The sequence below is a fragment of the Oncorhynchus tshawytscha genome, linkage group LG10 (genome assembly GCF_018296145.1).
Source record: "Oncorhynchus tshawytscha isolate Ot180627B linkage group LG10, Otsh_v2.0, whole genome shotgun sequence".
In the NCBI taxonomy this organism is placed as follows: domain Eukaryota; kingdom Metazoa; phylum Chordata; class Actinopteri; order Salmoniformes; family Salmonidae; genus Oncorhynchus; species Oncorhynchus tshawytscha.
This window is the reverse complement of record NC_056438.1, coordinates 5409559-5425477: the sequence shown is the minus strand read 5'-3', so window position 1 is coordinate 5425477 and position 15919 is coordinate 5409559. Positions and strand designations below refer to the sequence as shown.

Below are 15919 nucleotides of genomic sequence, written 5' to 3'. Positions count from 1 at the left end.
GTAGGGCCGTCGTCAGGGACCGTGTTTATATTAGTAGAGGATCAATCACGAGGGCTGTCGTCAGGGACAGTGTTTATATTAGTAGAGGATCCATCACTAGGGCCGTCGTCAGGGACAGTGTTTATATTAGTAGAGGATCAATCACTAGGGCCGTCGTCAGGGACAGTGTTTATATTAGTAGAGGATCAATCAGTAGGGCCGTCGTCAGGGACCGTGTTTATATTAGTAGAGGATCAATCACTAGGGCCGTCGTCAGGGACAGTGTTTATATTAGTAGAGGATCCATCACTAGGGCCGTCGTCAGGGACAGTGTTTATATTAGTAGAGGATCCATCACTAGGGCCGTCGTCAGGGACAGTGTTTATATTAGTAGAGGATCCATCACTAGGGCCGTCGTCAGGGACAGTGTTTATATTAGTAGAGGATCCCATCACTAGGGCCATCGTCAGGGACAGTGTTTATATTAGTAGAGGATCCATCACTAGGACCGTTGTCAGGGACAGTGTTTATATCAGTAGAGGATCCATCACTAGGGCCGTCGTCAGGGACAGTGTTTATATTAGTAGAGGATCAATCACTAGGGCCGTCGTCAGGGACAGTGTTTATATTAGTAGAGGATCCATCACTAGGGCCGTCGTCAGGGACAGTGTTTATATTAGTAGAGGATCCATCACTAGGGCCGTTGTCAGGGACAGTGTTTATATTAGTAGAGGATCCCATCACTAGGGCCGTCGTCAGGGACAGTGTTTATATTAGTAGAGGATCCATCACTAGGGCCGTCGTCAGGGACAGTGTTTATATTAGTAGAGGATCCCATCACTAGGGCCGTCGTCAGGGACAGTGTTTATATTAGTAGAGGATCCATCACTAGGGCCGTCGTCAGGGACAGTGTTTATATTAGTAGAGGCTCCATCACTAGGGCCGTCGTCAGGGACAGTGTTTATATTAGTAGAGGATCAATCACTAGGGCCGTCGTCAGGGACAGTGTTTATATTAGTAGAGGATCCATCACTAGGGCCGTCGTCAGGGACAGTGTTTATATTAGTAGAGGATCCATCACTAGGGCCGTCGTCAGGGACAGTGTTTATATTAGTAGAGGATCCCATCACTAGGGCCGTCGTCAGGGACAGTGTTTATATTAGTAGAGGATCCATCACTAGGGCCGTCGTCAGGGACAGTGTTTATATTAGTAGAGGATCCCATCACTAGGGCCGTCGTCAGGGACAGTGTTTATATTAGTAGAGGATCCATCACTAGGGCCGTCGTCAGGGACAGTGTTTATATTAGTAGAGGATCCCATCACTAGGGCTGTCGTCAGGGACAGTGTTTATATTAGTAGAGGATCCATCACTAGGGCCGTCGTCAGGGACAGTGTTTATATTAGTAGAGGATCCCATCACTAGGGCCGTCGTCAGGGACAGTGTTTATATTAGTAGAGGATCCATCACTAGGGCCGTCGTCAGGGACAGTGTTTATATTAGTAGAGGCTCCATCACTAGGGCCGTCGTCAGGGACAGTGTTTATATTAGTAGAGGATCAATCACTAGGGCCGTCGTCAGGGACAGTGTTTATATTAGTAGAGGATCCATCACTAGGGCCGTCGTCAGAGACAGTGTTTATATTAGTAGAGGATCCATCACTAGGGCCGTCGTCAGGGACAGTGTTTATATTAGTAGAGGATCCCATCACTAGGGCCGTCGTCAGGGACAGTGTTTATATTAGTAGAGGATCCATCACTAGGGCCGTCGTCAGGGACAGTGTTTATATTAGTAGAGGATCCCATCACTAGGGCCGTCGTCAGGGACAGTGTTTATATTAGTAGAGGATCCATCACTAGGGCCGTCGTCAGGGACAGTGTTTATATTAGTAGAGGATCCCATCACTAGGGCCGTCGTCAGGGACAGTGTTTATATTAGTAGAGGATCCATCACTAGGGCCGTCGTCAGGGACAGTGTTTATATTAGTAGAGGCTCCATCACTAGGGCCGTCGTCAGGGACAGTGTTTATATTAGTAGAGGATCAATCACTAGGGCCGTCGTCAGGGACAGTGTTTATATTAGTAGAGGATCCATCACTAGGGCCGTCGTCAGGGACAGTGTTTATATTAGTAGAGGATCCATCACTAGGGCCGTCGTCAGGGACAGTGTTTATATTAGTAGAGGATCCATCACTAGGGCCGTCGTCAGGGACAGTGTTTATATTAGTAGAGGATCCATCACTAGGGCCGTCGTCAGGGACAGTGTTTATATTAGTAGAGGATCCATCACTAGGGCCGTCGTCAGGGACAGTGTTTATATTAGTAGAGGATCCCATCACTAGGGCCGTCGTCAGGGACAGTGTTAGTAGAGGATCAATCACTAGGGCCGTCGTCAGGGACAGTGTTTATATTAGTAGAGGATCAATCACTGTGTATCTACAGTATCTACAGTATGTACAGTATGCATATCTATCTGACCCAGGTGTACAGTATGTATATCTATCTGACCCAGGTGTACAGTATATCTATCTGACCCAGGTGTACAGTTTATCTATCTGACCCAGGTGTACAGTATGTATATCTATCTGACCCAGGTGTACAGTATATCTATCTGACCCAGGTGTACAGTATATCTATCTGACCCAGGTGTACAGTATATCTATCTGACCCAGGTGTACAGTATATCTATCTGACCCAGGTGTACAGTATGTATATCTATCTGACCCAGGTGTACAGTATGCATATCTATCTGACCCAGGTGTAAAGTATATCTATCTGACCCCGGTGTACAGTATGTATATCTATCTGACCCAGGTGTACAGTATGCATATCTATCTGACCCAGGTGTAAAGTATATCTATCTGACCCAGGTGTACAGTATGTATATCTATCTGACCCAGTTGTACAGTATATCTATCTGAACCAGGTGTACAGTATGTATATATATCTGACCCAGGTGTCTTCTCTCTACCAGGTGTCTGTTTTCTCTGTAATGTCAACAGTTCTGTGTGTGTAACCTCTCTCTCCTCTCCTCTGTTCCAGGTATCTGTTTTCTCTCCAGATAAAGCAGGACCTCTCTACAGGCAGTCTTACCTGTAATGACAACAGCGCCGCCCTGCTGGTCTCCCATATACTGCAGTGTGAGTCAAGCCCAATCAACACCTGGGCTGTGTTCACATGAAAGGAAACAGAAGCCAATGGGGCGGAGACAGCCAGGGAACTTGTCGAATAAGATTTTTTTGTTCTTCTGTCGTACAATATGTACATTTTTTTTTTTAAACGTTTTGCTATTGTCAACACATATATATACAACCCTGCCATTCACTTTCTAGATTACATTTATTCCTGTCCTTGGATAATATCCGTAACTCACTCGTCGAAGTTAACCTACTTGAAATGACTTACTTACTTGCTGTGTGTGTGTGTGTGTGTGTGTTTGTGTTTGTACATTTGTTGTTTACCTTTGTGTGTGTGTGTGTGTGTGTGCATGTGTTCGTCCATGCTTGAGGCATGCACGTGTGCTTCCGTTCGTGCACGTGTGCTTCCGTTCGTGCACGTGTGCTTCCGTTCGTGCACGTGTGTGTATTGTACAGCAGAGCTTGGAGACTACAAGGAGGAGTTGGACATCCACCATCTAGAGATGAGAAGATACGTCCCTAACCAGGAATACCTGGACCACAAGATTATGAAGTTCCACAGGAAACACAGGTTAGCACTTTAGCATTAGCATCTACTGTCACTGTCATAGAGATCCTATGGTCCCTGTGGAAGCACTTCCTTAGCATTAGCATCTACTGTCACTGCCATTGAGATCCTATGGTTCCTGTGTAAGCACTTCCTTAGCGTTAGCATCTACTGTCACTGCCATCGAGATCCTATCGAGATCCTTCCTTAGCATCAGAATATACAGTAATATCTAGAACTGAAACAGTTTCACACACAGACACACAGACACACACACACACACGCAATGATTGATTATCTGATTGCCTGATTGGTTGATTGTTCCAGGGGTCACTCTCCTGCGGACTCAGACGTCCATCTGTTGGAGGTTGCTAGGAAACTGGACATGTACGGTATCCGCCCCCACCCTGCCCACGATGGCGAGGGCATAAGACTCAACCTGGCCGTCACACACTCTGGGGTACTGGTGTTCCAGGTACACACACACACACACACACTCTGGGGTACTGGTGTTCCAGGTACACACACACACACACACACACACTCTGGGGTACTGGTGTTCCAGGTACACACACACACACACACACACACTCTGGGGTACTGGTGTTCCAGGTACACACACACACACACACTCCGGGGTACTGGTGTTCCAGGTACACACACACACACACACACACTCTGGGGTACTGGTGTTCCAGGTACACAGACACACAAACACACACACACTCTGGGGTACTGGTGTTCCAGGTACACACACACACACACACACACACACACACACACACACACACACACACACACACACACTCTGGGGTACTGGTGTTCCAGGTACACACACACACAGACACACAAACACACACACACACACACACACACAGCCTTGTATAATTAACCTTCTTGGGACACACAATTCAGTCCCATTCAACCCTACTGTAAAACTGACCATGAACCTGAAAAACCTAACCCTAATCATAACCCTAAAACGGACCCTAGCTCTCCACCCTAAACCTGATTCTAACCTTAACCTTAAACCCCATATAAATACTATTTGACTTTGTGGGGACTAACAAAGATTGTTGTTTGTTTACTATTATTGTAGTATGTCCACGCATGTCCACACTCTGACCAATCTCCTGTCTCCTCTCGTCTCCAGGGCAACACTAGGATCAACACGTTCAGCTGGGCCAAGGTCCGTAAACTGAGCTTCAAGAGAAAACACTTCCTCATCAAACTACACGACCAAATAGGGGTGAGACTCCTAATACCCAATCATATTCACTTCCTCATCAAACTACATGACCAAATAAGGGGTGAGACTCCTAATACCCAACCATATTCACTTCCTCATCAAACGACATGACCAAATAAGGGGTGAGACTCCTAATACCCAACCATATTCACTTCCTCATCAAACTACATGACCAAATAAGGGGTGAGACTCCTAATACCCAACCATATTCACTTCCTCATCAAACGACATGACCAAATAAGGGGTGAGACTCCTAATACCCAACCATATTCACTTCCTCATCAAACGACACGACCAAATAAGGGGTGAGACTCCTAATACCCAACCATATTCACTTCCTCATCAAACTACATGACCAAATAAGGGGTGAGACTCCTAATACCCAACCATATTCACTTCCTCATCAAACTACATGACCAAATAAGGTCCGGGACTCCTATTACCCAAGCCTGTTCTATTCAACTTTGTAAGACTGTTTCATATAATATAATTCCTCTGCCCGCCGAAGTGTATTTACATATCTCACATTTTCAGGAATTAATAACAGTGTTTTTAAGGAAATTTCAAGAGAAGATACATTTTAGTGTGTACAACTTCTTTAAAGTAGACAACTTCTTAACAAAAAAACATATATACCTGTATTTACCACGCGTGTGCCCACCAGCCGTCCCGTAAGGACACGGTAGAGTTTGCGATGGCGAGTCGAGACGTTTCTAAGTCCTTCTGGAAGACCTGCGTTGAGTACCATGCCTTCTTCAGACTGGCCAAAGAGCCCCAGTCACGCAGCAAGACTCTGCTGTCCAGCAAAGGATCCAGCTTCAGATACAGGTACAGACACACATACAGACACACTGGGTACAGACACACATACAGACACACTGGGTACAGACACACTGGGTACAGACACGCACTGGGTACAGACACACTGGGTACAGATACACTGGGTACAGACACACACTGGGTACAGGCACACATACAGACACACAGGGTACAGACACACTGGGTACAGACACACATACAGACACACTGGGTACAGACACACTGGGTACAGCCACACACTGGGTGCAGACACACTGGGTACAGCCACACACTGGGTACAGACACACCGGGTACAGCCACACACTGGGTACAGACACACTGGGTACAGACACACATACAGACACACTGGGTACAGACACACTGGGTACAGACACACATACAGATACACACTGGGTACAGACACACATACAGACACACTAGGTACAGATACACATACAGACACACTGGGTACAGACACACACCGGGTACAGATACACATACAGACACACACTGGGTACAGACACACACTGGGTACAGACACACTGGGTACAGACACACTGGGTACAGACACACATACAGATACACTGGGTACAGACACACTGGGTACAGACACACTGGGTACAGATACACATACAGACACACTGGGTACAGACACACTGGGTACAGACACACTGGGTACAGACACACAGGGTACAGACACACTGGGTACAGACACACATACAGACACACTGGGTACAGACACACCGGGTACAGACACACTGGGTACAGATACACATACAGACACACTGGGTACAGACACACTGGGTACAGACACACTGGGTACAGACACACATACAGATACACTGGGTACAGACACACTGGGCACAGACACACTGGGTACAGACACACTGGGTACAGACACACTGGGTACAGACACACATACAGATACACTGGGTACAGGCACACTGGGTACAGACACACATACAGATACACTGGGTACAGACACATTGGGTACAGATACACTGGGTACAGACACACTGGGTACAGACACACTGGGTACAGATACACTGGGTACAGACACACTGGGTACAGACACACTGGGTACAGATACACATACAGACACACTGGGTACAGATACACATACAGATACACTGGGTACAGACACACTGGGTACAGATACACTGGGTACAGACACACTGGCTACAGATACACATACAGACACACTGGGTACAGATACACATACAGACACACTGGGTACAGACACACTGGGTACAGACACACTGGGTACAGATACACTGGGTACAGACACACACTGGGTACAGGCACACATACAGACACACAGGGTACAGATACACTGGGTACAGACACACTGGGTACAGACACACTGGGTACAGACACACTGGGTACAGACACACTGGGTACAGATACACTGGGTACAGACACACTGGGTACAGATTCACTGGGTACAGACACACTGGGTACAGATACACTGGGTACAGACACACTGGGTACAGATACACTGGGTACAGACACACTGGGTACAGACACACTGGGTACAGATGATTGACCACAGGTGATTGATACTGAATGTGTTCTGTTTCAGTGGCAGGACCCAGAAACAGTTGATGGAGTATATGCCCACAGGGGAGAAAAAACACAGACCTTTCGAAAGGTGGGAAGACAGTGTGTGTGTGTGTGTGTGTGTGTGTGTGTGTGTGTGTGTGTGTGTGTGTGTGTGTGAGCGTGTTAAACCCTGTCTCTTTCTCCATTAGGTCCTACTGTAAGTCAGAGTCCAGACAGTGTAGATCCTCTCCTGACCTTCTCACAGACGTCTCCAAACAGGTAAACTATCAATCTATTCTACCTAGCAACCACAGGGAGAAAAATCTATCTACTCTACCTAGCAACCACAGGGAGAAAAATCAACTCTACCTAGCAACCACAGGGAGAAAAATCGACTCTACCTAGCAACCACAGGGAGAAAAATCTATCTACTCTACCTAGCAACCACAGGGAGAAAAATCAACTCTACCTAGCAACCACAGGGAGAAAAATCGACTCTACCTAGCAACCACAGGGAGAAAAATCTATTCTACATAGCAACCACAGGGAGAAAAATCTATCTACTCTACCTAGCAACCACAGGGAGAAAAATCTATCTACTCTACCTAGCAACCACAGGGAGAAAAATCAACTCTACCTAGCAACCACAGGGAGAAAAATCGACTCTACCTAGCAACCACAGGGAAAAATCAACTCTTCTCTACCTAGCAACCACAGGGAGAAAAATCTATCTACTCTACCTAGCAACCACAGGGAGAAAAATCTATCTACTCTACCTAGCAACCACAGGGAGAAAAATCGACTCTACCTAGCAACCACAGGGAGAAAAATCTATCTACTCTACCTAGCAACCACAGGGAGAAAAATCGACTCCACCTAGCAACCACAGGGAGAAAAATTGACTCTACCTAGCAACCACAGGGAGAAAAATCTATCTACTCTACCTAGCAACCACAGGGAGAAAAATCAACTCTACCTAGCAACCACAGGGAGAAAAATCGACTCTACCTAGCAACCACAGGGAGAAAAATCGACTCTACCTAGCAACCACAGGGAGAAAAATTGACTCTACCTAGCAACCACAGGGAGAAAAATCAATTTACTGAAAAATCTAGAATAATTGTAATGATGATAATAATGTGAATAATAGTAATGATGATAATAATGTGAATAATAGTAATGACGATAAAAATGTGAATAATAGTAATGATGATAATAATGTGAATAATGGTAATGATGATAATAATGTGAATAATAGTAATGATGATAATAATGTGAATAATAGTAATGATGATAATAATGTGAATAATAGTAATGATGATAATAATGTGAATAATAGTAATGATGATAATAATGTGAATAATAGTAATGATGATAATAATGTGAATAATAGTAATGACGATAAAAATGTGAATAATAGTAATGATGATAATAATGTGAATAATAGTAATGATGATAATAATGTGAATAATAGTAATGATGATAATAATGTGAATAATGGTAATGATGATAATAATGTGAATAATAGTAATGACGATAAAAATGTGAATAATAGTAATGATGATAATAATGTGAATAATAGTAATGATGATAATAATGTGAATAATGGTAATGATGATAATAATGTGAATAATAGTAATGATGATAATAATGTGAATAATAGTAATGATGATAATAATGTGAATAATAGTAATGATGATAATAATGTGAATAATAGTAATGATGATAATAATGTGAATAATGGTAATGATGATAATAATGTGAATAATAGTAATGATGATAATAATGTGAATAATAGTAATGATGATAATAATGTGAATAATAGTAATGATGATAATAATGTGAATAATGGTAATGATGATAATAATGTGAATAATAGTAATGATGATAATAATGTGAATAATAGTAATGATGATAATAATGTGAATAATAGTAATGATGATAATAATGTGAATAATAGTAATGATGATAATAATGTGAATAATGGTAATGATGATAATAATGTGAATAATGGTTTGCCATATTATGTCTCGAGGTGATATGGAGGGGGATTTTCAAATCAAACTTTATTAGCTACATGTACCTTACAAGCCCTTAAACCAACAACGCAGTTAAGAAAAATACCAACAAAAAAAAATAAAATAAAAATAACTAACTGAAAAAAATAATTAAAGACCTGCAGTAAAATAACAATAGCGAGGGTATGTAAGTGGGGCAAACAAGTATTTAGTCAGCCACCAATTGTGCAAGTTCTCCCACTTAAAAAGATGAGAGAGGCCTGTCATTTTCATCATAGGTACACTTCAACTACGACAGACAAAAATGAGAAGAAAAAAAAATCCAGAAAATCACATTGTAGGATTTTTAATGAATTTATTTGCAAATTATGGTGGAAAATAAGTATTGTTGTCCAGGTAGTTGTCCAGGCACCACCTGGCCAGGTCTCTGATAGGCTGACTTGTCGCTGTCGGTGATCAGGCCTATCAATGTTGTGTCATCTGCAAACTTAATGATGGTGTTGGGAGTCGTGCAGTCATGAGTGAACAGGGAGGGGGGACTGGAAGGGGAAGTCGTCACCATCGGTAACGAAGGTATTTCAAGGGAAATATTGCAAAAGATGAATTGTATAATAGGTGGAGTCGGCCTGCCCTTATCTCCAGTCCGCATTTGTTTTTCATACAACAATTGAGTGTGAACATACCATGGACAAAGACTGACATGTGTCGTTGAATGTCGATCCTGACCCCCCTGAGTCTGTCTCCTGACCCCCTGAGTCTGTCTCCTGACCCCCCTGAATCTGTCTCCTGACCCCCCTGAGTCTGTCTCCTGACCCCCTGAGTCTGTCTCCTGACCCCCCTGAGTCTGTCTCCTGACCCCCCTGAGTCTGTCTCCTGACCCCCTGAGTCTGTCTCCTGACCTTATTCTGTGAACAGTTAACGAGCTTAACTGCCTTGTTCAGGGGCAGAACGACAGCTTTTTTTTTTTTTTTTTTTTACCTTGTCAGCTCGGGGATTCGATCCGGCAACCTTTCGGTCACAAGTCCAACGCTCTAACTACTAGGCTACCTGCCGCTCCTATTTTCCTTTTTTTTCATATACTTTTACTTGATATATATTTATAGTGGGGGATGAATCAATCAAATGAATCTGAATATGGGGGGGGGACATGTCCCAATTTCACCTATGAAGAAAACACAGAGCAACTAACCTCTTTGGTCCTTTCAAAAAAAAGCTTCATGTAAAATATTTAGTGCTGTAGCTTTGAAAATAAATACATGTGATTCTGGATGACAACATGAAAACAGTTTGTTTCCAACGAGGGTATCGCGGCGATACTGGTATCACGGCAACCCTACCAATGACAAATTCAATAATCTACATGAACATGTTTATCCACCTCTTGCTGTCTTGTGTGTGTGTGTGTGTGTGTGTGCGCGCATCTCCAGCTCTACGAGCAGTCCCACTCGTTCCCGCGCCCCGGAAGCCACAGTGAAGAGGAAGTGGAAAGACAACAACAGGAAGTGGGAGGAGCTAACCCTAAACGTAGCCAATCAGCTGTCGAAGTGGTCTTCTCCACGGAACTGCAGCGGTCCCGCCTCCCACAAGCTTTCCACCAATCAACGGTCTCTCCTAAGCAAAGGTCCGCCTCTACATCGGTAGACATCGAGGAGAGGAGGGCAGGGGGGCAACGGCAGGGAGGGGCGGGGCATCACCACGGTAACAGCAGGGCCAGACTTCGGCCCAAACCCCAGCCTGCCTCCGACGTGCAGCAATTGGTCCTCCTATATCCCAATAACCCCGCCTACCAGTTCCATCCAGTCCTTCCAACATTCCCATTGGCCAGCTATCCGCACGGACATGCCTACTTTTTGGACGGTGCCGTAACCTCATTGGAGCGTCTCCCGCAGATGCAACGCTTAGACCACACCCTGTTGGAGGGGCTGACACACCCTTCTCTCTACACACGCTCTGATTCGTCTTCCCTGTCGCCACTCAGGCGGAATCTCCGCCCATCCGGGCTGGGATTGACCAGGGTCTACCACGATGGGTTCTTGAGCGGAAACGCAGCCAGGAGTTTCGACGTCGGGAGAATAGAGGCAGGACATTACAGCGACGACTCCAACTTCCTGCCTGGACTTCCTCGTCGTGCCACCAGCCAACCGGACGTTAAGCTCCCCAGAGTAGTCCCCGCCTCCAATCCCGCCTCTGAGTTCCGTCCCCTAGGTTACTACCCCCACTTATCACGTCACCAGACTCCACAAAGACCCTCCTACCTGCCTCTAAGCTCCTCCCCCTTGCCAGACCGGCCCACCTCGCTGTGTGTTCTAGGGGGGGCTGGTGGAAGCTACAGTGATTCAGACCCAGAGGTAATCTACCCATACTACTGCCCAGTACCCCCGTTGGGTAAAGTGGTACGGTCCAATGCTCTGGCTAGGATGAGGTTTTCCTCTGGGAGTTTACAACTGGAGGAGGAAGAGGGGGAAGAGGAGAGGTATAGCAGTGGGGGAGAGGGTACGCCTCGAATTACGAAACTGAGACTGTAGAATAGTGGTGTGTGGGTGTGTAGATTAACAGGTGTTGTGTGACGTGTGTGTGTGGTCTGGGTGACATTTGGTGTATTCAGGATGTTTTGTACATTGAAGAGATACCCCCCTAGAGATAACCCTCCCCCTAGAGATAACCCCCCTAGAGATAATCCCCCTAGAGATAACCCTCTAGAGATAACCCCCTAGAGATACCCCCTAGAGATACCCCCCAGAGATAACCCCCTAGAGAACCCCCCTAGAGAAACCCCCCTAGAGATACCCCCCAGAGATAACCCCCTAGAGAAACCCCCTAGAGATACCCCCCAGAGATAACCCCCTAGAGATACCCCCAGAGATAACCCCCTAGAGAAACCCCCTAGAGATACCCCCCAGAGATAACCCCCTAGAGAAACCCCCTAGAGATACCCCCAGAGATAACCCCCTAGAGAAACCCCCCTAGAGATACCCCCCAGAGATAACCCCCTAGAGAAACCCCCTAGAGATACCCCCCAGAGATAACCCCCTAGAGATACCCCCTAGAGATACCCCCCAGAGATAACCCCCTAGAGAAACCCCCTAGAGATACCCCCTAGAGATACCCCCCTAGAGATACCCCCTAGAGATAACCCCCTAGAGATAACCCTCTAGAGATACCCCCCCCAGAGATACCCCCCCTAGAGATACCCCCCTAGAGATAACCCCCCTAGAGATAACCCTCTAGAGATACCCCCCCAGAGATAACCCCCTAGAGAAACCCCCCAGAGAAACCCCCCAAAACAATGTTTACAGTGTTGCAGTGAACGCTCAGTTAACAGACGTGTCCGTTTTGTACAACTTTACAGAAAGCAGTCTATCCCGTTTCTATTGAAGGTTTTTGGTACATGTCTGAATTCATCTGTCAATAAAGTGTGTCATGTGATGAGCAATGTGTCTTTACTTGAGATACGGAAACAAACATGATCTGTACATCATAAAGCATTTTATACTGAACAAAAATGAATTGTAACATGCAACAATTTCAAAATATTTTACTGAATGGAATTGACTCCAACCCTGATATGGACCTGATCCTAGATCAGAACTTCTAACTTCTCCTGAGACACTTTTTGAAAAACGGGTCCTGGATATAAAATCCCATTTTACTAAACACTTACTACATAGATTCAGAGGCGTTGACAATCAAACCAGCACATAGCTGAAACAGAGGCCAAAAGGTCAAATAAATGAAGGCCAAAATTGAACATTTATTCCCCCTAAAAGAAAACCTAAAAATAATTCAAATTTTTTAAAAAATTAAAAAATCGCACACAAATTAACTTTCAAACTTATACAAAAGACTGTTAAACAAATCTTCCCCTCAGCATTTCTCCCAACACACTCTATACTGGTACCAATACACACACACACACACAATTTTGATCAAACTATATTTACAACATTACTCTTTCAACATCTATTGAATTATAAAAATGGATCACGGAACATTTTCAAACTTTCCCAGACATGTATGAACTACTAATCCCATATAAAACCAAGAACATGTCATGTTTCAAATCTATCCCAATATACAGGTACATATTTAAAAAGTACAGCCCTGAGTTATTTATTTTAGAATGGGAGAAGGAAATGTGGAAAAGGGTTCTAGATGGCTCCGGAACTGGAATGTCGGTGGGATGACATTCTAACTGAATTCTAGAATAGAACACTGGGGATGAATGGCTCCGGAACTGGAATGTCAGTGGGATGACATTCTAACTGAATTGTAGAATAGAACACTGGGGATGAATGGCTCCGGAACTGGAATGTCGGTGGGATGACATTCTAACTGAATTCTAGAATAGAACACTGGGGATGAATGGCTCCGGAACTGGAATGTCGGTGGGATGACATTCTAACTGAATTCTAGAATAGAACACTGGGGATGAATGGCACCGGAACTGGAATGTCGGTGGGATGACATTCTAACTGAATTCTAGAATAGAACACTGGATGAATGGCAGCCAGAACCCTCCTGAACACAGTTCTGCCAATCATTAAACAGTGTTGTACACTCTGCTGCCCTCTGTGTTGCTATGGATTTGATTAGGATCTATCTTTACCCGTCTCCTTGGCCCTAAACTCTTTTAATGTTGTCCAATCTGTACGGTGGAATCAATACAGTGGAAGCTCCACCACTATACTGTTTATACCTATCCAGACCCTACATATCCACTACTATACTGTTTATACCTATCCAGACCCTACAGATACACCACTATACTGTTAATACCTATCCAGACCCTACATATCCACTACTAAACTGTTTATACCTATCCAGACCCTACAGATACACCACTATACTGTTAATACCTATCCAGACCCTACATATCCACTACTAAACTGTTTATACCTATCCAGACCCTACAGATCCACTACTATACTGTTAATACCTATCTAGACCCTACAGATCCACTACTAAACTGTTTATACCTATCCAGACCCTACAGATCCACTACTATACTGTTAATACCTATCCAGACCCTACAGATCCACCAATACACTGTTTATACCTATCCAGACCCTACAGATCCACCACTATACTGTTTATACCTATCCAGACCCCACTACTATACTGTTTATACCTATCCAGACCCCACCACTATACTGTTTATACCTATCCAGACCCTACAGATCCACCACTATACTGTTTATACCTATCCAGACCCCACCACTATACTGTTTATACCTATCCACACCCTACAGATCCACTACTGTACTGTTAATACCTATCCAGACCCTACAGATCCACTACTATACTGTTAATACCTATCCAGACCCTACAGACCCCACTACTATACTGTTTATACATATCCAGACCCTACAGATCCACCACTATACTGTTTATACCTATCCAGACCCTACAGATACACCACTATACTGTTTATACCTATCCAGACCCTACAGATCCACTACTATACTGTTTATACCTATCCAGACCCCACCACTATACTGTTTATACCTATCCAGACCCCACCACTATACTGTTTATACCTATCCAGACCCTACAGATCCACTACTATACTGTTTATACCTATCCAGACCCTACAGATACACCACTATACTATTTATACCTATCCAGACCCTACAGATACACTACTATACTGTTTATACCTATCCAGACCCTACAGATGCACTACTATACTGTTTATACCTATCCAGACCCTACAGATCCACTACTATACTGTTTATACCTATCCAGACCCTACAGATACACCACTATACTATTTATACCTATCCAGACCCTACAGATACACTACTATACTGTTTATACCTATCCAGACCCTACAGATGCACTACTATACTGTTTATACCTATCCAGACCCTACAGACCCCACTACTATACTGTTTATACCTATCCAGACCCTACAGATGCACTACTATACTGTTTATACCTATCCAGACCCTACAGATGCACTACTATACTGTTAATACCTATCCAGACCCTACAGATACACTACTATACTGTTTATACCTATCCAGACCCCACCACTATACTGTTTATACCTATCCAGACCCTACAGATGCACTACTATACTGTTTATACCTATCCAGACCCTACAGATGCACTACTATACTGTTAATACCTATCCAGACCCTACAGATACACTACTATACTGTTTATACCTATCCAGACCCCACCACTATACTGTTTATACCTATCCAGACCCTACAGATGCACTACTATACTGTTAATACCTATCCAGACCCTACAGATACACTACTATACTGTTAATACCTATCCAGACCCTACAGATACACTACTATACTGTTTATACCTATCCAGACCCTACAGATACACTACTATACTGTTTATACCTATCCAGACCCTACAGACATGAAAACATTGAGGTGGTTAGGACCAAGGGGTAGGCAGATAGTGATCTGTAACCAGCTGAGCGTTAATGAGGAATAAGCTCTGTGAATGAACAAGGCAACAGGCGAGCTAGTTGGGGAAAGATCATCTCTCTGTCTCGAGGTAGACAGTAGAGTAAAGCCTTATCTACTGAGACCCAAGATATTCAGCAAGAAAGGAACTTTTAGTTACATTACTGGTGTGTGTGTGTGTGTGTGTGTGTCGACATGACTAGACAGAATTTCTGCACTT

At 44.2% G+C, this 15919-nt stretch overlaps 2 protein-coding genes across 2 annotated transcripts in view; one reads left to right on the top strand and one right to left on the bottom strand.

The window, feature by feature from the left end:
• The window catches only part of LOC112240618 (FERM domain-containing protein 7), a 31268-nt gene extending 19338 nt beyond the window's left edge, over positions 1–11930 (top strand). The window contains exons 6-13 of the mRNA XM_042329313.1: positions 3020–3117; positions 3571–3685; positions 3989–4136; positions 4815–4910; positions 5575–5738; positions 7291–7359; positions 7460–7529; positions 10696–11930. Of these exons, the coding sequence (XP_042185247.1) occupies positions 3020–3117; positions 3571–3685; positions 3989–4136; positions 4815–4910; positions 5575–5738; positions 7291–7359; positions 7460–7529; positions 10696–11793 (1858 nt within the window). The 3' untranslated portion in view covers positions 11794–11930. The remainder of the gene's footprint in view (positions 1–3019; positions 3118–3570; positions 3686–3988; positions 4137–4814; positions 4911–5574; positions 5739–7290; positions 7360–7459; positions 7530–10695) is intronic.
• A 3617-nt stretch (positions 11931–15547) lies between these two features.
• The window catches only part of LOC112241722 (serine/threonine-protein kinase 26), an 18976-nt gene continuing 18604 nt past the window's right edge, over positions 15548–15919 (bottom strand). Inside the window, exon 13 of the mRNA XM_042328075.1 lies at positions 15548–15919. This exon is cut by the window's right edge and continues 78 nt beyond it. The gene's annotated coding sequence lies outside the window, so the exon portion shown is untranslated.